Genomic DNA, 23,965 nt, shown 5'->3' on the forward strand with positions numbered 1-23,965 from the left:
TACTTTGTAGCACTGTTACTTTATCTACATACATTCTCTCAACAGAATGTAAGATCCTTGAGGCTAGGGACATGATTTTATTTACTGCTCTATCTCCAGCACTTAGCACTACTACTCAGCACATAGCTGAAGATCAAAACTTGAGCAGAACAGAAGAATATATACATAATAGGTTCATACATACATAAAGCTGAAATGCATTTTTTTTAGATAACTATTCTATCTCAAGGCAATGAACCCTTAATGGTTATTGACCATTTCAAGATTTGTAAGAGGCAGTTTACCTAATTTTCTCTGGTGCAATGTAAGATGATTCTAATTTCAAATTATCTTATTTAAACAATTCAATTCTTCATCAGTTGTTTGAGACCTCAAATGCCCTTTCCCATATGAACAATTTTATAAATAGGGTTAAGTCCCCAAAAGAGCCCACAAAAGCCTGTTTGACCCAAAGTTATACAAGCAGTACAATACCTAACAACATTTCTCTCAGGTGAAATTATATTTTCAGTTCCAATCTGAAATATCTGAAATATTTTCCTGTGGTAGTGGTACACCAGTGGCTCCAGAATATGGGAGTGGGGATTATGTTCAGGGCTCTGGTGAAGAGATGTAGATGGTTTCTATTCACTGCTCAATGTGTAAAAATGATATGGTAACTTTGGGTCATATCATCTCCAGCTGATCTTAATTGGAGTAAAAAGACAGTTGTCCCTACAGGGGTCATAGTATTCCAGGCAACTCCCTTAGTCACCAAATCAAATATATAAAACTTCATAGGAATCAAGTTGGCAATGTCCTAAGTTTACATCAATCTATTTAAATCATAACAATGACACTATATTTTGTCTTCCAGAATCTCAAAAAGAACAATTACATAAATTGGAATTAGGGTAATTTGTTTCAGGGTATTTTCTTTGGCTATTTCAATAACACATGGAAAAACTCAGAATAAATAAAAATTTCTAAAATACAAATATATTAACAGACTGAACAAGTCTAAATTCTGTGTTTATCCTATCATATGTAAAGGAGGAACTACAGAATAAATATTAAACAATATAAAAATATTCTAAGAAAAATAGTGATTTATTATGCTTTAGAATTATTTTAGTTATTATGTAATAATGGTCAATAAAAATAAATTAGAAGTATAACTTCTTTAGAGCTATGTATATGAATATACAATTGACATTTTTTCCTCAAATTCTGACATCAGTAAGAAAACCAAAACATAGTTATGAAATCAAATCTTTTGCAAAGAAGTTGAAATTTAAGATAAGGTAGTTACTATGGTAAATTAAACAGAGATATCAGGTACCTACAATGTGCAAGACACTTGCACTATGGGAGGAACTAAGAGGTTTTAATATTAGAGGAAATTAAGAACAAAATATCAATAGCTATATTCAAAGATGAAGTAAGTGAAGGAATAGACAAAGAATTAAAATGAAAAGCAGTCAGTGAGAAAGAAAAATTTAATGACAAAGTTCATATTTGACATGGGCTTTAAGAGGGGAATATTCAATAGGCTGAAAATGGTGGGCAATTAGAGGAAGACCATTTCAGGAAAAAAAGACAGCATGAACATAGGCAGAGAGAAGGAAAGTTCATCATGACTGTGGGATAGATAATAATACAGTGTGGAAGAGTTTAAGGAAATACTAAGGGAGTATAGTTTGTAAAGGGAATTTGGAAAAAGTCAGCCTCAATATGGTCAGAAAAAAAAATGGACACTGTCTAAATAAGTACCCACATTTCTGAATCTGTGGTCAAAAACATGAATTTTACATTTCCATAAAAACATGAAATCTACAATCTCTGCAGAAACATAAAATCTACATTTAAAAAAACGTGGTTATCAACACATCATAGCAAAGGCATAGTTGGAAGTTCAACACGTTTTTATGGAATAGCAGGTAATCTGGTTTGCAGGAAGTATGAGAAAACAGTAGTGGAATAATAAAGGAGTAATGAGAGACAAAGTCCTCAAATGCTGAAAAAAAAAAAGCAGTGTTTATTTAAATATCTACATTTTTGAAACTGTGGTCAAAAACAATAAACCTAATACTTCTGCATATGAATACAATCCTATAAAGATACTTAATCCCAAAAGTTTTCCAGGACACTCAGTTTTCAATACTCTCAGAAGACTAAAGGATCCTCTAACTCCTAGTAGATAAGAATTACAAAAACTAGATTTTAAAAATGGATTCTGGAAATTATCCAAAATATGGATAGAAACTGGAAGAGAGTTTAATTTTTTAAAAAATGTAAATGGAGGGAATATAAATTATGAACTATGGCTTCTTACCCTGTCGACACTATGTAACTCTCACACTTAGGGCAGCAATAAGTAGGGGAAAACTTATCACAAAACTCTTATCACAAAATATGACAGAGATTTGAGTTCAGGGCTGGAAAAGTAGATGGAAATTTAAGGGGAAAGTATCGGTAGTGAAAGAACCATGCAAGGAAAATGACCCAAATTCAGAATGTAAACCATCCAAACTTAGGCTGACAGCTAAACTCCTGCACCAAAAAGGAATAAACTGCAGATATATGCAATAAAAAGATGAATCTGCATTATTGTTACATCAAAAGAAGCTAGACACAGAAGACTCATACTATATGACTGCACTTATATGAAATTCAGACAAAACTATAGTTATAGAAAGTAGATCAGTGGTTGCTAGAGCTAGAGATGAAGAGGAAAAGAACTAGCTGCTAATTTTTTAGTGATGGATGTATTCTATATCTTGACATTTGATGGTCACATGTTGTTACACATTTGCTAAAACTCATCAAATTGTACACTTAAAATTGGTGAATTTTAGTGTATTTAGATTATACCCAAATTTAAAAAAATTTTTTCAAGGACTTTTTAAAAAAGGATTTTACTTATTTTTACTATTTATTTGAAAGAGAGAGTGTGTGTGCAATAAAAGATGCTTCTTAAGGTGGTCTATGAAGCAAAAAAAAATGATCGAAGTAGAACTCTAAGTCTCTTGGAATCACATCTCTAACTACACTGTCCAATAGGTAACCACTAGTCACATATGACTGACATTTAAGTTAAAATAAATTAAAATTAAAAAATTAGGTTATTCAGTGGCATTAGCCACATTTCAGGGCCTAACTAGTCCTAAATAGCTACTGGCTATCATAGCAGACAGCAAACATTTCCTCTGTCAGAAGAGAAAATCTATTGGGACAGCATGGCGCTATAATCTTCAGTTTCAAGATAAATTAAGATATCTTAAAAATATCATAGAAAGGGGCGCCTGGGTGGCTCAGTCAATTAAGCATCTGCCTTCAGCTCATGTCATGATCTCAGGGTCCTGGGATGGAGCTCTGCATCAGGGTCTCTGCTCAGAGGCGAGTCTGCTTCTCCCTCTCACTCTGTGACCTCTCTCACTTTCACTCTCTTTCAAATAAAATCTTTTTTAAAAAGCCATAGAAAAAAATAAAATGAGGAAGAATATGTGAGTGAAGCAGTACCTTGGTACTATAAAATGTTTACAGAAGAGTGGTAAAATTGGAGGAAGTCAGGTTTTAAAGTCACACAGAACTGAGTTCAAACTCCAATCTTGTCACTTGTGTGCAACCCTGTAAATTATTTCCCAACACTTTAATTGAAGAAACAAATATAAAATGAGCATAATGCTTTGCAAAAGCGACCTCAGAGCTATAAAAGAATTAAATGATATGAGATGCCCATAACATAGTGCCTGGCACACAGTACAAATATTAATTCCTCAGTTTAACTGCAACTAAGGATAATTTTGGTTACCTGGTATTAACAGCTGGCAACTCCTTTTACTTTACAGTTCACAATTTTGGTTAAGATAAATTTGCCAAAACCATTTCCTCGATTTTTTTTAAGGATATAAATGTATACTAGAACACATAAATCACTTTTCAGAACAAAACTGAACATATCTATAGTTTTAATATTGTGTTAATGCTTACCTTAGATGAAATGATCCGGTTATCTATAAATTTCTGAGGTGTGTAAAGGCCATTCTGGGGAAACCTGTTGGCTATGTAAATAGTTCTTGTGTCACTTTGATGTGGTGGGTCAAAACCCTAAGATCAAGCAAAAGAAAAATAATGATCAACAAGTTTAGGTGTTATGATTTTTACTGTTGGTTTAACTAATCAGATTGTACCTATTATTACTAGACCTGAAGTGCATATAGGCTCAATCTATCTAATTATTAGCAGAGTTAAACATATATTTTTTTCTTTCCCAGCTAAACTAGTATATTATCCTCAAGTATAAACTAACTAGTTTATACATCTGGTAATGAAAAATGATCCATACTGTTAGAAATGCTTTCATAAAGGGAAAAAAAATCATAGAGAAGATTTACAGAAGCATCTGAGGATAAGACTTCTTTCCTTCCCTTTCATTCCTGTGGGTTCCTTACCTTTCTTCTTAATGGATTCCTACTCAGAACCTACCACATCTGATGACAAAGGTTTATTATTTTATTTCTTCCACAACCAGATCAACTTGGTTTCAAAGAGCTTTGATCCCCCAGGCCTCACAATGCACCAGGTAGGGTCTTGCCCAGATTCATTTCACATAATCTTCTCTTTGCATTAGTTATATAATCAAATCCCTGAAATATGAATATATAATTCTGGCCTGAAAATTAGAATACCATCTTTCAAGGTACATTTAGTAATGATCTCCAGTGTAAAAGTTTTCACTGGAACAAAAATACCAATACTTTATTCCCAGAGTATTTTACTATTTTCCTAGGTGGCAACTGATTCTTCAATACTCGTTTGGCAGATCTTGGAGATCCTTTGACAGGCTGAAAGCAACCACCAAAAGCAAGGCCTTTTGGCGGGGGTTCTATCTGGCAATGATTTGAAATTTCTCAGATTTTCATTTTTTTCATGGTGGTCAAAGGCTATTTACTGCTGCTACTAAGTTACTAAAAAGTTAACTAAAGTTGGTATTCTTGACTATAAGAATCCACTTATAGATATTAAGGACTCTAATTCAGTAATCTACTAAGTAAGTGATGTGGCTGCCATTCAACACTCAGCATCCCTGTAAAATTTCCATTAAGCACATACATACACAGAAAGTAGAAATTCCCATATTACCTAGATGTATATTTTGTTTAGTACATCAGAATATCAACAGTGTTATGTATAAGTTTCAACTGCTGTTATTCTGAGTTTTAAAAAATTTATTCTGTGATCTTGGAAACAGCTAGTATAAGACTATGAAAAGTAAATGCATTTGTACACACCATAAAAAACCATGAAGTTTCATTTTATTTGTTTATTCTATTTATAGTGATGACCACATTTTGTGGATGTGAATGTGCCATTATGTGTCTGATTTCAAAATCAGTTTCTTCAAAGATAAAATGTGGCATGCATATTTATCTTCCTCATAAATTTTCCTTTAAACATTTCATAATTGTTCCCTATAATAACTCATGGGGGGAAAAGGCAGGTCTCAAAACTGGAGTTGTAACTCATTGCTCTATCTAGAATATTGCAATCATCTAAAAGATATATGCCATTTATCCATTCAACAAATATTTACTGAGTTTAAGTACCATGTTAATCTATGAAGGATTATGTGATTTGTTAATTACTCAAGCAAATCACAGTATGCTCCAACTAAATAAATAAAAGGAATGAACAAAGAGTTTGCATGCTACTCCTATAATCTATTGCTGTATTTCTCAACGGGGGCTCACATGAAGTTGGCCAGTAAAGTTCATAAAGTCATAAGAGAAATAGACACACAGGTAACTGGAACACTGGATAGCATGAAGTATATTTATCCCACATCCACTCTGTAACCATGTAAAAATAATAGCAAGTTACATTCCATGTATATAAGCTTTAGGGATAAATTAAATTTAAAAAAATAAATTTATGGTTCTGAAAGAATATACAAATTTTTTTTTTTTTTTTTTTTTAGATAGAGAGCGAGCGAGGGTGCTCGAGCACACATGCATGTGAGGGTGCGATGCGGAGGGAGAGGGAGAAAGACACTTAAGCAGGCTCCATGTTCTGTGTGGAACCTGATGTAGAGCTCAATCTCATGACCCTGAAATGACCTGAGCTGAAATCAAGAGTCAGATGACTGAATGAGCCACCCAGGTGCTCCAAGAATGAACAAATATTTAAGAAGATGTCAAGACAATTGAGACTGGGAACTACTGATATAGAATTTTATTTTTTGCTAAATTCCAGCAAGACTAGAATGTATTACTATGTACGTCTAAAGTTATGAAACATAAAGCAAAAGAAGGACTTCCTCAAATTACATATGTTATTTATATATCTTACTATTACAACACCTCATTCATGACTTTCCAGGAAGCAAATACTCATCCTCTTCCATTCATCTCTACTGGCTTTACCAGTAATCATATACTAAAGTTTTGAAACCCCTTAGATTTCTATAATTATTTTAAGGGAATATACTGAAATATTTTAAAAATGAAATCAATTTTAAATTAAACTGAATTTTAAATGCAGTATCATTACATTCCAAAATACCATAATTTAACATAATTCCAAAAGGAGAATGACAAGTTTTTCCTTATTCTATAATATCCACTTATACATTTTTCAGTTGTAATTAATTCACATGATCTGAATCCCTTTACAATCAATGGCATGACTGTATGTGTGGGTAGTTTTTTTTTTTAAAGATTTTATTTATTTATTTGACAGAGAGAGACACAGTGAGAGAGGGAACACAAGCAGGGGGAGTGCGAGAGGGAGAAGCAGGCTTCCTGCTGACAAGGAGCCTGATGCGGGGCTCCATCCCAGGACCCCAGGATCATGACCTGAGCTGAAGGCAGATGCTTAACCATCTGAACCACCCAGGTGCCCGAGTATTTTTTTTTTCATACAAAATAGTTACATTTTATATTTATGAATATAAATTTTGTATCTGGGATAGCTAGATATCCCTTATAGGAAAAACCTCTAACTTCGGTTCATTAACACTACCTTCTCTGCAACATATTAAGTCAGCTACAAGCAATAAAAATAAAAGAATAAAACTGTCAAAAAATAAAGAAAGTGACTTAGAGCAGGATCCATAAATGGGCTTCTGGTCTCTTAATCTCTGAAACTGTACGCAAATTTGCATAATGTGCATTTTTCTGATGAGAGTGAGCACTGGTTTCACTGGTTTTTCATGATGTAAAGAAGCTTAAAACCACTTACCTAAAGTCTTGCTTTATAATCAGTTCTCCATCTCAATATTGCAGATTTTAACACCAGATAGTTTATGCTCTACTCTTTTTAAAAGGAGTCAAAACAAACATACTATCAAAATTAACTGTATAACTATACTGTTAGAGTGAAGTTCAAGTATTCCACGCTTTTCTAGCAAGCATTAACCACAATTCATGACACTGAGAAAGAAATACAGTCTGAACTTCCTAATCACTAGGAAGGCTACATGCCCGGGGTTGGCACACATTACATTTTCTGTTGTCATCTCAGACTAACCATTCACACCTTTAACTCCTAAGTGCTAGCCTGCTTTGCTCTCCTCTGATTTCATCTTGCCCTGGGCAAAGAAACTGAGATAGATTAATGCTATTCTAGTCATCCTGATTCTATTTTAATAGCATGTAGAGCTTTGGAAGCATACAAATTTAAGCTATTTAAAAATAAAAAACTCCCATATTCTATAAAAGTCTGAAATTCAAAACCTCTTTTCAGTCTAAATTTGTGAGCATATGTGAAAGCCACAGGTATTAAAAAAAAAAAAGTGGGTAAGATGGAAAAAATCTCAGGATGGTTTCTTGGGGAAGAACTGATAACACACAGAACTGGTTTGAAAAAAGAGACTCCTTTTGTAACCATAAACTGATGAGACCTAGGGAAACCAAACAAGTAAACAGCTTTGTAATTTTTAGAAGTAGTCTTTGGCACACAGCAGTACTTGGAAATGAATCACAAGATTTTGCATTTTCATACCAAATATGCAAGCCTCTCCATAATCTTAAAAGCTCAAAGATTTTATGAAAAATACAAACATTACAAATAAAAGCACTAACAAGAGACTAAAACCATAGTCCTATACTTAAAATTGTTACACTTCTTTAACATAACTAAGAAGACATCATCTTTAGGGTTCACAGTGATCAAAGTAAATTTGTGCTTCTTATTCTTATGTGATTTATTTCCTCCAAAATATAAAGAAAAAAGCTTCAAAACAAATCACACACCAAAAAAACCATCAAAACTCAAAAAAACAAAAAAAAGAAGATTCAGATTCAAAACTGCAATACCCACCGTTATTAAAATAAATGAATAAAAGCTTTATTTACATCACAGACTTTGTTACATGACAGAAAGTTATTTTTGTTGGCTGTATGCGCCAATGTACATAGGCACATGAAAATGGCCTAGCAAAAATATGATACTGGGGAAGAACAGTGTATTTTAATCTATAACTTAATTGTGAATTAAGTTTGTGAATTGTAATTCATATAATTGTGAATTTTGAATTACATAGACTTTAAATAAAATACACCTATATGAAGGTACTATAAGAGTAAGACAATTTTATACTGTTAACAGAACAAAGGAAGGTGATAGAGAATAACTTAAAATGTCCATGACATAAATAAACACAATAATTATGCATTTTTGTTTCAAGTTACATAATTTGCATTTTAGGACTTAAGGTTGATTGCCATCTATCAAACCAGTCTGGGCTTCTAGGAACTTTGGTTTACTGCAGGGTTGGGTTAGGACTGGCTTTCTAACTATATGATATAAAACACAGAGTGATCTTTGATTCTAAAATTCTTAAGTCATCTGTCAGTATTTTACTACAGGAAGGTCATCTCTGATAGCTTATGGTATTACTTCCCAAACTTGATTTCCTATTCAAACATACATCTACAGCAAAAGCCTCCTCATCCTTTAAGTTTCAGCTTAAGAGTCCTTCTCAGTGGAGCTTTACCTAACACTCCTTTTTCCCAGAAACAAAGGCAGGCATCTGTTTTTTATTATGCTCACCAAAACTTTTACACACTTTCACTATGGATTTTATTACATGGAATAGTAATTGCTTGACTGTATATCCATCTCCCCGCTCCAGACTAAAGATTCTTAAAGGCAGCAAGTACCAATTAATTATTTAATGAATATTTAGTGAAATGGGCTAAATTCTCCAGTTTCAAGGTTCTAGACTTAGTTTTTAAAATATCTTTAACCATGACTTTTCTACCAAATTGAATTTATATTCAATGATATTTAAATGAGTGAGTCTGCAAAGTGAAATCTACCATTACTAGTAAAGAGAAGTTAATAAGAAGCTTTTCATTCTGTTGTTCCTAGATTTATCTTATTCTCATCAAAGCCATTTGTTAAAGCTTTACAGTTGTTTGGGGTTCATTTCTGGATGTCAAAGAAACCAACTTCTACTAGGGAAATGCAACCGCAATGAGTTACCACCTACATCAGGATGGCCATTATCAGAAAACAAAAACAAAAACAAAAAAACCCAAACCAAAACAGAAAACAATTAGTACTGGCAAGAATGTGGAGAAATCTGAATTCTTCTGCACTGCCAGCAGTAATGTAAAGTGGTACAGCCTCTGTGGAAATATGGAAACTCTTCAAAAAAAAGTAAACACAGAATAATCATATATGATCCATCAATTTCACTTCTGGGTATATACTCAAAAGACATGGAAGCAGAGACTTGAACAGATATGTGTATACCCATGTTCAATGCAGTATTATTCATAACAGCCAAAAGGTGAAAGCAACGTAAGTGTTCATCAACAAATGAATGGATAAACCACATATGGCACAGAGGCACAATGAGCTATTATTCAGCCTTAAAAAAGGAAATTCTGAAAGCTGATACAACATGAAAGACATTATGCTAAATAAAATAAGTCTGTCATGAAAGAAAAGTATTATATGATTCCTCTTTTTTTTTTTTTTTAAGATTTATTTATTTGAGAGAGAGAGAAAGAGTGCATATGCACGCACATGAGCAGGGTGAGGGGCAGAGGGAGAGGGAGAGAGAGAACCTCCTGCAGACTCCCTGGTTAGTAGGGAGCCTAAGGCAGGGCTCGATCCCACCACCCTGAGATCATGACCTGAGCTGAAACCAAGAGTCTTAAAAAAAAAAAAAAAAAGAATATCAGAAGCAATGAGTTATAACTGAGACAGGCTGGAGATATATTGTCAATCAAAAAGCAGATCCTTTACACAGTATATCCAAAGTCTAATATTTAAAAATATCAAGCACAAAGACACAACCACAAAATTCTAAAGAACAACATGAAAAAGCATATTGAAGTCAAAGAACAGAGACATAGGGTGAATCCTATTTAGTTATTTAGAAAAGAACTGGCACAGCCACTCCAACTTCTAGCAACCATCGCCCCATCAGTCAGCAGCCATCAACATCCAGGCAAGACCCTTCAACAGCAAAAAGATTATGACCTGCTGAAAGCTGAGATTATGGTTAGCATTCTTAGCAATAAAGTTTTTTTTTTAAAGATTTTATTTATTTATTTGACAGAGAGAGATCACAAGTAGGCAGAGAGGCAGGCAGAGAGAGAGAGAGGAGGAAGCAGGCTCCCTGCCGAGCAGAGAGCCCGATGCGGGACTCGATCCCAGGACCCTGAGATCATGACCTGAGCCGAAGGCAGCGGCTTAACCCACTGAGCCACCCAGGCGCCCCAGCAATAAAGTATTTTTAAACAGAGGTATGTACATAGCTTATTTAGACATATACTGCTGCACACTTAATACCGTATAGTATAAACATAAATTTTATATGCACTAGGAAACCAAAAAATTCATTTGACTTGCTGTATTGTGATACTCCATTGTGTGTGGTGCTCTGGAACTGAACCCACAACACCTCCAAGGTAAGCCTTGCACTACACTTTCAGCAGTCTGCATTAGTAGCCACGGATTCACAATGATTACACCATTTGAATATTATGTCTACTGACATCATAACTGCACATTTACATAATGAAATAGGTATTATTATTTTTAAAGATTTTATTTATTTATTTGACAGAGAGAGAGATCACAAGTAGGCAAAGAGGCAGGCAAAGAGAGAGGTGGAAGCAGGCTCCCTGCCGAGCAGAGAGCCCGAGAGAGAACTCCATCCCATGACCCTGAGACCATGACACAAGGCAAAGGCAGAGGCCTAACCCACTGAGTCACCCAGGTGCCCCTGAAATAGATATTATTTAATATGAGTACTTTTAAATTTTTCCTTCATATAACAACCAGTTTTGATGTTGACTTTTTAAAGAAGTTATTACGTAGTCAGGTTACAGGTTACATATTTAAATTTTATCACGGGATAAGAAGGGATGAAGCATTTATAAAATATTTGTTAGGGTCTGATAGGGTTGGAAAAGCAATTAGGTACTTGGGAGACCAAAATATACATTATAAATATTCAGTTTGGGGTCTATAATAGGATCCCTTAAATTAGAAGCTGCTGCTTTTACAATGAGCTATACAGTATAGGCAGTATTCATACCAGGAAACCACAACAAATATTTCCAAATACAGATTTAAACAGGGTGATATATTTGGTAAAAAATTATAAACAATAACAACATAAAAATATGTTGAAGTTAAAGAATAGAGATGCCAAGTGAATTCTACTTAGCTATATTAAACAAGAATTAAAACAAAGTGTAGAAAACAGCAGGACAGAAAAACGATAATTATCTTATTAATTTTATCTGCTGGGAACCTGAGAAACATGTAGAAGAAAATAAAACATGTCCATACAAGGTTAAACAAACAGGACCCAGCAAATCTTAAAACTATTGCTACAAAATTTTGAAAATTAAACTTTAAAGCAGAGAAATTATTTAGCAACACGGAGTTGACTGACATAATTTAAAAAATTTATTCAAAAAACTCCACAAAAGAGTATTTTAGTTTACTTTCATTTCTTCCAGGGAGCAAGTGGTTCATCTACCTTGCATAATGACAATTAAAATTGTACCGCTGATCTGCAGTTCTTGACTTCTACATGTAATGAAAAGAATTTGCTTTAGCATTCAAAGAGTACTTATTGAGTACTTTTCTATGTGCTCTGTAGTAAGCTAAGGACCACGGGTGATAAAAATAGATGACTTAGTCCCTGTCCACTTGGAGATGATAAGACCTTAGTGATTTAATCCTTATTTACCTTAGATATGGCCTAAGTTCAGGTCAGGCCTAAGTTTAAGGTCAGACTAGAATTATTTTCTGATTTCAATGTGGGACTCCCTACATAGATATCCAGAAAGCAACTGGATATTTTTGTTTAGATGTTAGGAAAGAGGGTTGGACTTGAGACTGGAACCCAGCAAGCATAATGATGATAGTTAAAACAAAAAACATGTATGAGACTGCCTATTATGAGTGTACAGAGGAAGAAGAGAGTAGAACCAAGAGACGGAATTCTCAAGGCTATCATTTAGGAGAGAAGGAATAAGCAAAGGAGAAAGATTACCAGACAGGAAGGAAAAGAGAGAAGAGGTATGGCAGGAACACAGAAAAAAAGCTGCAAGAAGGAATTATTTCACATGCTGTAAAGAGAAAGGAGAACTGGAAAAGAGTATCTAATTTAATCATTAGGAAACCACTGGTGGCTTTTGTTGACAGTCTGAATAAAGTTAAAAGGGCTACAATGGATTGACTGAAAGGGGTTGAAGAGGAGAGTAGGGAAATGGGGATGGTGAGGAAGTGGGGTTAGTGGGGAACTGGGGACTGTGATTAACTACAGCTGTATCAAATGAAAGATTTTTTTTTAGTGTAAATAAGTCATATATTCAGGTATGAAATGAAGGATATGATAAAGAAAGAGAAAAATAAAGCTATGAGAAAAAAAAATTATTGAAGATCAAGGAATTACTAAATGTAGTATGTTACCCCAGATAGAATATTAGTGAAAAAAATAACATCTGAATAAAGTATGGAGTTTAACTATTAATAATGTATAAATATTGGTTTATATTACTAGGCTAGTAATATAAGATGTTAATAATAAGAGAACTGGGTGTGGGGCGTCTGGGTGGATCAGTCAGTTCAGCATCCTGCTCTTGATTTCAGCTCAGGTCATGATCTTGGGAGCCTAAGGTCAAGCCCTGAGAGCCCTGCATCTGTCTGGCTTGGCACTCATTAGGGAGTGTGCTTCTCTCCCTCTTCCTCTGCCCCTGCCCCAGTACACAGGCTCTCGTGGGTGCTCTGTCTCTCTCTAAAATAAATAAAGAAAATCTTATTTAAAAGAGAGAGAAAAAAAACTAGGTGAAGGGTATCTATAGGAATTCTGTATTATTTTTGCAACTGTAAATCTGAAACTATTCTACGATAAAAAAGTTTATTTTTTAGAAGTTAAAAAAATACTGTTCTCAAAAACAAGTACATCTACAAATTTAAGCAAAGACACATGCACACAACACACACACAAGGCCATAGGTGCATTATACTAACCTAGTTTTTCTCATTTTGCAAAGATCACTGACATCTTTATCTCAATCTATAGGAAACATCATCATTAGGGAACTAACAGCCTAGGAAACATTATAAAGATTGTAAAAAGTATCTCAGATTACTTAAGAATTTGACTCTCACTGTCTCCTAATAAATTCCCAAGTTTCTTTCTTTCTTTTTTTTTTCCCAAATTCTGCAAATATGTGCTGGAAAAAGGGCTGATCAACACTGGCACATAGGCACTGCACTAATTTCCTTTATATGTGCATAAAGAGTTGGAGCCACAAAGTCAGAGGGTCTCCGGAATACCTAGATAGAGACCAGTGCCTTTACATATAGATTTCAATAGGAAAACACACATTAGAGAACCACTTACCTGTTTTTCAATGTAAAGAATCAAGTCCATCTTCACATCTTTGTTAGCATTTTTCAAATTTGTATATTAAAGAATACAGTGGAGAGCTGAGATAAACAAGAATATCTATATTCCCTTTGTAGTTCAGGAGATGCCAAGAATGAAGAAACAATTTCCTAGGTAACAGATAATTAAGGCCGGAACCGACCACTACTTAAGCTTTATCTACCAATTGTACTCATCACAAATGACTCTTCAAAGCAAAATCTTAGAATACCAGTATGTAACACAAGTATTTATTGGGAAAAATGTGCTTGATACCAAATGAGAGACTGCACCAAATTTCAGTAAAATATCTGAACATTCTGAAATATCAAGCTACTTAGTATGTCATTTATTAAATTATCCTATAATTTAATTTTTAAAAATTCAATTTATAAATATTATGAGCATTGACTATATACTAGGTATTATGCTTGGTATGATGGAGATACCAAAATAGAAGTCACGGCCTCTGTTCTGGATAAAGATTCATTTAGAAAAAATAAGGCCTCTTAATGAGCACAAAAAAAAGACAAAATATCAAGTAAAATTAGTAAAATTCTGACTGAAATAGTAGTAAATCATTAGACGACTCACTTTTTCCCCTATAGAAAATTATCAAATACATCCTTCTGAATAAAGATAAATGTATGATGTAATTTCATTATAGATGTAATAAAAGTTATTAATAAAAATGGAGTATATTTTTCAGCATTTCCAATTTCTATTTCAATGCCACAAACTTGTCAAACTTCAAAATAAATTTTTGAGTTCCCACGGTTCAAGACAAAAAGGAAATTAAAAACTTGAAAAACTTTCAAAAAATTTGCTATGCTGTTCAAAACCAATTTAAGTGTATTGCAGCTTATGGCAGACAACATTTTCAAGAGGAGATACATAAAGTACAAGCAAGTCTTAATTTTTCTGGTATCTAAAATATTAACGTTAACTTAAGAATAGCCATTGCTGAGTAAAAGAACTCCTGACCACTTCTCTCCTTTTCCTCTACAAACCTGTCACTCCACAGTACCAATGCCACCTAGAAACTTCCCCAACTCATTTTCTAGCCTTGCCTCACTCTTGAGCAGATTTAAGATGGCAGGACTGGGAATGAGAGATACAGGGAAAAGTGCAGCTGTTGCTTATTCTCTTCCATACAGCTAAACTTCCTGGAAAAACTCTTGGGTTCAAACAAGTCTTGCCGCTGGAATTCCAAAGTCCAAACTTTGAACTCTTCCCTTTTCTTTACAAAAGTAAACATGGATAAAATATCTTTTTTTCTTTAATCAAGAAGACGTAGCTAGCCTCAAAATAAGATAACCATTTTTTATAATCAGGGGCTGAGCCTTTGGGAATCTGTTTCTAGAGAGAAACAGTCTGAAGTTCAGTTCCTATGGCATGATTAGGATTAATAGCACCCCTCTGTACCTGGGTCCTACAGTCAGGTTCAACTGAAAGGAAGCTGAAAAAAGCTGTGTACTTTTAAATATGTAAAAAACTTCCAAAGAGAAAATAATACCTACTTAAAAAAAAAAAAAAAAGACAATATTCTGAGAAAACCAAGCAGATATGCATCAAGAACAAGCGGAATTGAGAGATCCAATAAATTTTGGAAATAAAAAAGTAACTTACATTAAAAATTTGGAGGACAGGATGAACTCTAGGCTGAACACAGGTGAGAGAATTAGAGAACTGGAAGCTAGAACTAAGGAATTCACAGTGAAAGCAGCACAGAGAGAAACAGATGAAAAATATGAAAAAGAAGAGCCACAGAAGACAGACTGGTATCAAGCAAGAGTTCTAGATTGAGAAAACTAAAGGCTGAGAAGCAATATTTAAAGAAAAAAAAACGGCTGAAAATTTCCTGAGCCATAGCCATAAGAGCCTTCAGACGGAAAGCAAATGCAAGTGCAGAGCAGAAAAAAAGTGAAAAAAATATGATAGATACAGTAAAATAAAATTGCAAAAATATCAAGGACAAAGAGAATCTTAAAATCAACTGGACACGGATTACCAATAGTAGTGGTAGTTAGATTAAAAACAAATTTTGTACCAGCAATTATAAATGTTCAGATATGTTAAGTGAAAGTAAATGTTAATCTAGAATTCTGTATCTACTCAAATTAGTGTTCAACAATAATTATAAAATAAAGACATAAAAACTAAAACATATCATTCTTTCAAACCCTTGCTTAAAACTTACTAAAGGATGCATTTTATTAAAAAAAGTGAACCCAGAGAGAGGAGGTGGTATGCAAGAAACAATGGTGAGTAAAACAAATTACTAATTCTTCATAGAAAATAAAAATGAGTAACTGACAAAAATTTAGAAACTGTTTTGAGAAGAGGAACTAGAATACACATTATAGGAAAAAATATTTGCAAGCCATATAGCTATTAAAGGTCTTGTATCCAGAATTATAAAAAAAAACTTTCACAACTCAATTAAAAAAAATTTTTTTAATGGACAAAAAGATCTGTATAGGCATTTCTCCAGAAAAGGCTTATAAGGACATGAGAAGATGTTTGAAATCATTAGTAATTAGCAAAATGTAAATCAAAACCACAATGAGGTTCTTTCCCACCATGAAAGCTATAATTAAAAAGACAAAACCAAGTGTTGACAAGAATATGAAGACATTAGAATCCTTACACATTGCTCATGGGAATGTAAAATGGTGCAGCAAATTTGGAAGACAGTTTGGCAATTCTTCATAAAGTTAAAAATAGAGTTACCATATGACCCAGTAAATCTACTCTTTAGGTATACACACACAAGAGAAATGAAAATATACATGGACACAGAGACTTGTACAACAGTGGTCAAAGCAGTGTTATTTCTAACAGTCAAAAAGTGGAAAAAACTAAATGTCCATGATGAACAAAATGTGGTAGATCCATGAACAAAATGTGGTAGATCCATACAATGGATTATTTGACAATAAAAAGGGATGAATTACTAATACATGCTATGACATAGATAACCCTCGAAAACACTATGCTAGGTGAAATATTATGCTAGAGAGCAGTCACAAAATACCAAATACTATATGATACTATTTCTATGAAATGTCCACAGTAGGCAAATTGAGAGAGGTAGAAAGTAAATTAGTGACTGTTTAGTGCTGGGGGCTAGAGATTTAGGGGAATGGAAAGTGGGAGTCAATTGGAAGAGAGTTTCAGGGGGTATAAAAATGTTCTAGCATTGGACTGTGGTGATGGCTGCTGCATAATTCTACAAATATACTAAAAAAATTGAATACTTTAAATGGGTAAACTGTATGGCAGTGAGTTAAGTATTAATAAAACAGATGAAAGGAAAGAAGTAGAACTAAACTGTTACACAACAGTAATGTGGAAGGTGAGAGAAGAAATACCAGAGTAAAACTTAAATCCCTGTATTATTTGTACGTCAATAGAGCTACTCAAAATAAAGGTATAGGGAGAAAATGATGAAATACAATCCACAGCTTCTACCTCATCAAGGAAAAAATATGCAAAGGAACTTAATAAATTCAATACAAAGCCAATCAAAATCCTAGAAAGATTCTCCACAGAATTTGGCAAATTGATTATAAATAGCATATGGAATAGTAAAGTTCAATGCAATTCTGAAAGAAAAAAAAAGTACTGGGGGTTCTACTCAGCCAGATATCAAGACTTAAAAAAAATACTATAATTAAGACAGTGCATATTCACTCCACTTAACATCAATGGATAGATGATCCAAACAGAAAATCAACAAGGAAACTTGTTGGCTTTGAATGACATATTGGGCCAGATGGATCTAACAGATATACTCAGAACATTCCGTCCTAAAACAGCGGAATACACATTCTTTTCAAGTGCCCATGGAACATTCTCCAGAACAGATCACATATTAGGCCACAAAACAAATCTCAACAAATTTAAAAAGATCAAAGTAATACCATGCATCTTTTCTGACCATAATGCTATGGAACTAGAAATCAACTACAAGAAAAAAACCTAGAAAGCACACAAATACATGGAGGTTAATAAACATGCTACTAAACAATGAATGGGTCAACCAAGGAATCAAAGAGAAAAATAAAAAAAACCACATGCAGACAAATGAAAATGACAACACAATGGTCCAAAATCTTCGGGATGAAGCAAAAGCTTTCTAAGAGGGAAGTTTATAGCAATACAGTCCTATCTAAAGAAGGGGGAAAAAATCCCAAACAAACAACCTAATCTTACACCTGATGGATCCAAAAAAAGAAAAACAAACAAAACCCCAAATTAGTAGAAGGAAGGAAATAATAAAGATTAGAGCAAAAATAAATGAAATAGAAACCAAAAAAAGTAATAGAACAGATCAATGAAACCAGGAACTAGTTCTTTGAAATGATCAAAAAAACCTTTAGCCAGACTCACTAAAAAAAAAAGAGAACACACAAATAAAATCAGAAAGGAAAGTGAAGAAATAACAACCGACATTATAGAAATACAAAAGATTGTAACAGAATATTATGAAAAATTATATACCAAGAAATTGGACAACCCAGAAGAAATGGATAAACCCCTAGAAACATATAACCTCCCAAAATTGAATTAGGAAGAGAAAAAATTTGAACAGACTGATTACAAACCGTGCAATTGAATTAATCACCAAAAACTCCCAATAAACAAAAGTCCAGGACCAGATGGCCTCACAGGAAATTCTACCAAACATTTAAGGAAGAGATAATACCTATTCTTCTCAAACTAGTCCAAAATATAGAAGAGGAAGGAAAACTTAATTAATTCTAGGAAGCCAGCACTACTCTGATACCAAAACCAGATAAAGATACTACAGAAAAAGAGAACTATAGGCCAATAATCTCTGATCAACATAGATGCAAAAGTCCTCAACAAACTATTAGCAAACCAAATCCAATGATACATTAAACAAATGATTCCTCAGAATCAGTGGGGCTTATCCCTGGGATGCAAGGTGGGTCAAGAGTCACAAGTCAATCAATGTGATACATCACATCAATAAAAGAAGGGATAAAAACCATATGATCATGTCAACAGATGCAGAAAAAGCATTTGACAAAGTATGACATCCATTCATCCTGCAACAAAGTAGGATTAGAGGGAACATACCTCAACATAATGAAGTCCAATATAAAACCCCACAGCTCACATTATACTAATGGGGAAAAACAGAATATTTCTCCTAGAATCAGGAACAAGACAGGATGTCCACTCTTACCACTGTTATTTAATACAGTACTGGATTTACCATAGTACTGGAAGTCCTAGCCACAGCCATCAGAGAAGAGGAAAGAATAAAAGGCATCCTAATTGGTAAAGAAAGTAAAACTTTTCACTATTTGGAGAAGACATAGAAAACCCTAAAAACTGCACCAAAAAAGTACTAGAGCTGGTAAATGAATTCAGTAAGGTCATAGGATATAAAATCAACTTACAGAAATTCATGGTATTTTTAAACACTAAAAATGAAGCAACAGAAAGAGAAATTAAGAAAGTAATCCCATTTACAACTGCACCAAAGTTAGTAAAATACTGAGGAGTAAATTTCATCAAAGAGGTGAAGGCCTACTTTGAAAACTATAAAACACTGATGAAAGGTGGGAAAATAGCCCATGCTCATGTATTGGAAGCACAAATTTGGTTAAATGTCCATAGTACCCAAAACAACCTACAGATTTAATGTACTCCCATCAAAATACCAACAACATTTTTCACAGAACTAGAACAAATAAGCCTAAAATTTATATGGAACCACAAAAGACTAAACCTCCAAAACAATCTGAAAAAGAAAAACAAAGCTAGAGGTATCACAATTCCAGATTTCAAGTTATACTACAAAGCTGAAGTTATCAAAACAGTATTGAACTGGCACAAAAATGGCCCATTGATCAATGGAAATCAAAGCCCAGAAATAGACCTGTTAATATGGTCAATTAATCTTTGACAAAGGAGGAAAGAAAATGCAATGGAGAAAAGATAGCATCTTCAACAAATGGTGTTGGGGGAATCAGATGGCTATGTGCAAAAGAAGGAAACTGGATCACTGGCTTATACCACACATAAAAAATGAATTAAGGACTTATATGTGACACCTGAAACTATAAACATCCAGAAGAGAGAAAAGGCAGTGATTTCTCCAACAATGGAAGTAGCAGCTTTTTCCTAGGTATGTCTCCAAAGGCAAGGAAAATAAAAGCAAAAGTAAACTATTGGAACTCCAACAAAATGACAAGCTTCTGTATATCAAAGGAAACAACTGATAAAACAAAAGGCAACCTACTGAATGGGAGAACATATTTGCAAATGACATATCTGTTAAAGGTTTAGTATCCAAAGTATATAAAGACCTTATACAACTCAACACCCATAAAACAAATGATCAAATTAAAAAATGGGCAGAAAACATGAATAGTTTCTCCAAAGAATATAGATGGTCAACAGACACATGAAAAGATGCTCAACATCACTTGTCATCAGGGAGCTGCAAATCAAAACAATGTGGTTATCACCTCACACCTATCAAGAATGGCTAAAATCAAAAAACAAGAAACAACAGGTGTTGGCAGAGGATGTGGAGAAATAGGAACCCTTGTGCACTGTTGGTAGGAGTGCAAACTGGGGAACCCACTATGGAAAACAGTATGAAGATTCCTCAAAAAGTTAAAAATGGAACTATCTTACAATCCAGTAATTGTACTACTGGGTATTTGCCCCCCAAATGCAAAAACTCGAATTCAAGGATACATGCATCCTTATGTTTATAACAGCATTATTTACAAAAGCCAAATTATGGCAGCAGCTCAAGTGTCCATCAATAAATAAATGGACAAAGAAAATGTACCTATATACAAAAGAATATCACTCAGCCATAAACAGAATGAAATCTTGCCATGTGCAACAAATATAATGCAAGTATAATATTAGCAAGTATAATGCTAAGAGAAATAAACCAGTGATAAGTGATAAGTCTTCAGTGATAAGAAGACAAATACCATATGATCTCGTTTTAGAAACAGAACAAATGAGTAAAGGGAAAAAAAGGAGAACGAGCCTAACTAAGAAACAGACTCTTAACTATAGAGAACTGATGATGGGTGGGAGATGGGTAAAATAGGTGAAGGGGATTAAGAGTACACTTATCATGGTAAGCACTGAATAATGTATAGAATTGCTGAATTGCTATATTGTACACTTGAAATTAATATAACACTGCATGTTAACTATGCTGGAATTAAATTTTAAACTTAATTAAAAAGGTAGTGCATTAGGGGTGCCTGGGTGGCTCAGTTGGTTAAACCTCTGCCTTCAGCTCAGGTCATGATTTCAGGGTCCTGGGATCAAGCCCCATATCAGGCTCTCTGCTCAGTGGGGAGTCCGCTTCCTTCTCTTTCTCTTTCTCTTTCTCTTTCTCTGCCTACTTGTGATCTCCCTCTGTTAAATAAATAAATAAAATCTTTGAAGAAAAAAAAAAAAGATAGTACATTATTGGTGCACCAGATCAATAGGTAAATGAAACTAAATAGGGGATTTAGGAAGCGAACATGATATATGAAAGACAATGCAGCTATGTAAAAGAAAAAGCAAACAACACCCATTAGTGGGGAAAAGGTAGCTCATTCAAGAAAAAGTACTGAGACAAATAACTTTCCATATGGGAGAAAGTAAAGTATATTCTCTATTCCATAAATAAAATTCAATTCTAGATATACTAGAGACCTAAATGTTGAAAAACTAAATTTTAAGACACTTTGAAGAAAACACTAGAAAAATAGCTCTATGATCACAGGAAAGGAATATCTAAACAACTAATAAAAAAACCAAAATCACTACTCTTAATAAATTTACCTACAAATAAATTTGAAATTACTCTATCAAAAAAAAGACACTATCAACAAAGTTAAATACATACAAAGAATGAACTGGAAGAAAATTTTTACAACCACAACAAAGAATTAGAATACAGACTACAGAAAGAACTAATAGAGAAAAGACAAACTATTCAATAGAAAAATGAGCAATCTAGTCATATGAATGAAATACAGGACACTTGAATCTCATTAGCAATCAGGAAAATGCAAATAAAAACAAAATAAAATACAATTCACACTCATCCAGATTGGTAAATTTCAAGTCTGACAGTACAAAGTGTTGACCAAGAGGTAGGTAAAGGGGAACTCTCACATTCTGGAAAATAATTTGGCAATACATGTAATAGTTATAATGTACACACCCTGTTACCGCAATTCCACTTCTAAGTATTTCAGTAATAATTTTAAAAAAACCATAAACATAAATAATGGCCACTGCAACATTTTTTGTAATAGGAAAAAATGACAACAATCCAAATACCCATTTGGGAAGCAGAGACTCTTAGAAGACTGAGTAGGAAAGGGTTGCCTTATTTTGTAGTTTGAGAACCTAGCAACATGCTATCACAAATTAGGTGTTCAGAAAATGTTCGAGTGAATGAGTAAATAAATAAAAAAGAAAGAAATGAGGAACAGTTCTTGTCATATGGAGAACTAAAACTAGACAAAAATCCTTGCCTTTATGAGATAAAGAAGACAAGTAAATTGTAGAGTATGTTAAATAGTGTTAAGTACTTAGAGAAATAAAAAGCAGGTGAGGGGGATAGGGAAGTACTGGGGAGGGTTACAGTTTTATACTGAATGTCCACAAAAGGCCTCACTGAATAAGTAACAATTGAATAAAGACTTGAAGAGAGTAAAGGAACCAGCAGATAAGGGGATGGGGGAGTTGGGAGGGTGGCATTCCAGGCAGAGGTAACAGACAAGGGAAAGATCCTGAGATTGAAGTACACCTGACACTTCTGATGAATTGCAAGGCAACTGTGGGTAATTGTGGGTAAAGCAAAGTGAAGGAAGAGTGATGGGAGATGAGAAGTGGTTTGGCGGGTCAAAGTAAGGAGAGTGCGCATACAGAGATACAGATCAAGCAAAGACTTTGTTTTTTACTCAGAGCAAGAAAGCAAATCCTTAGAAGGTTCTAAGCGCAGGAATTACATGATCCAACTTGTGTTTTTAATAAGATCACTGTGGCTGCTCTGTTGAAAACAGACTGCAGGGATTGAAGGGATATTTAATGACAATAATAGCAGCCATAACGTTCTTTTGGAAGAACTAAGCAAGGTCCCTACTTCAGTGCTTCTGGGATACCTGGGATTCCTCTAATACTTGACCTCCCTATTAAATGAAAAAGTGGGTATTTAAGAATATGTGTGTAAAGATAAAGATAAAAGAAGCAAATATTCAAAGATCTGGTTTCTTAAACATTAATTCCTGAGGTTAGAACTTACTTAGCTCCACCAAATACTACCACCACAGGTCTGTGCCTCCTTTTCCTACTCTTGAGAGAAAGAAAAAGAATACAGGTGCTCCTAAATTGACGCTGAAATAAATATGATAGTCATTCATTAATGCAACCAATATTTGGTGGGTGGGTATAAACAATGAATGGGCCAGCTGCTGTCTTGAGTACAAGAGATATAAAGATGAACAAGATATGTCCCTGCCCTAAGATATTTACAGTCTAGTGAGTGAGATACCTAGACTTATATTGTGTGCTATATAGAAACACGGAACACGCTTTTAATATTACCCAGAAGCACTAAAAGAAATATAACATGTGTCACAAATGCAAGCCACATATACAATTTAAAAATTTCTAGTAACCACATTAGAAAAATAAATAAAAACAAAACAGGAAAATTTGAAATATTTTACTTCACCCGATATAGCCTAAATATTAACATGTAGCCAACAGGAAAATGGAGATATTTTACATTATTTTCATACTGTTTTTGAAATCCTGCATTTTATACTTAAGAATATCTTGATTCGGGGCACCTGGGTGCTCAGTGGGTTAAGGCCTCTGCCTTCGGCTCAGGTCGTGATCCCAGGGTCCTGGGATCAAGCCCCGCATCGCATTGGGCTCTCTGCTCAGGAGGGAGCCTGCTTCCTCCTTTCTCTCTGCTTGTCTCTCTGCCTACTTGTGATCTCTCTGTCAAAAAAATAAATAAAATCTTTAAAAAAAAAAAAAAGAATATCTTGATTCAAA

The 23,965-nt window shown here is 34.1% G+C and overlaps 1 protein-coding gene across 3 annotated transcripts in view; it reads right to left on the reverse strand.

Moving 5' to 3' along the window:
* ATP11B (ATPase phospholipid transporting 11B (putative)) overlaps nt 1–23,965 on the reverse strand; it is a 115,375-nt gene that overhangs the window by 87,113 nt on the left and 4,297 nt on the right. For all 3 annotated transcript variants that reach the window (XM_032339831.1, XM_032339824.1, XM_032339841.1), the window contains exon 2: nt 3,973–4,089. In XM_032339831.1, the coding sequence (XP_032195722.1) occupies nt 3,973–4,089 (117 nt within the window). The remainder of the gene's footprint in view (nt 1–3,972; nt 4,090–23,965) is intronic.

The sequence above is a fragment of the Mustela erminea genome, chromosome 1 (assembly GCF_009829155.1).
Source record: "Mustela erminea isolate mMusErm1 chromosome 1, mMusErm1.Pri, whole genome shotgun sequence".
NCBI classification, from domain to species: domain Eukaryota; kingdom Metazoa; phylum Chordata; class Mammalia; order Carnivora; family Mustelidae; genus Mustela; species Mustela erminea.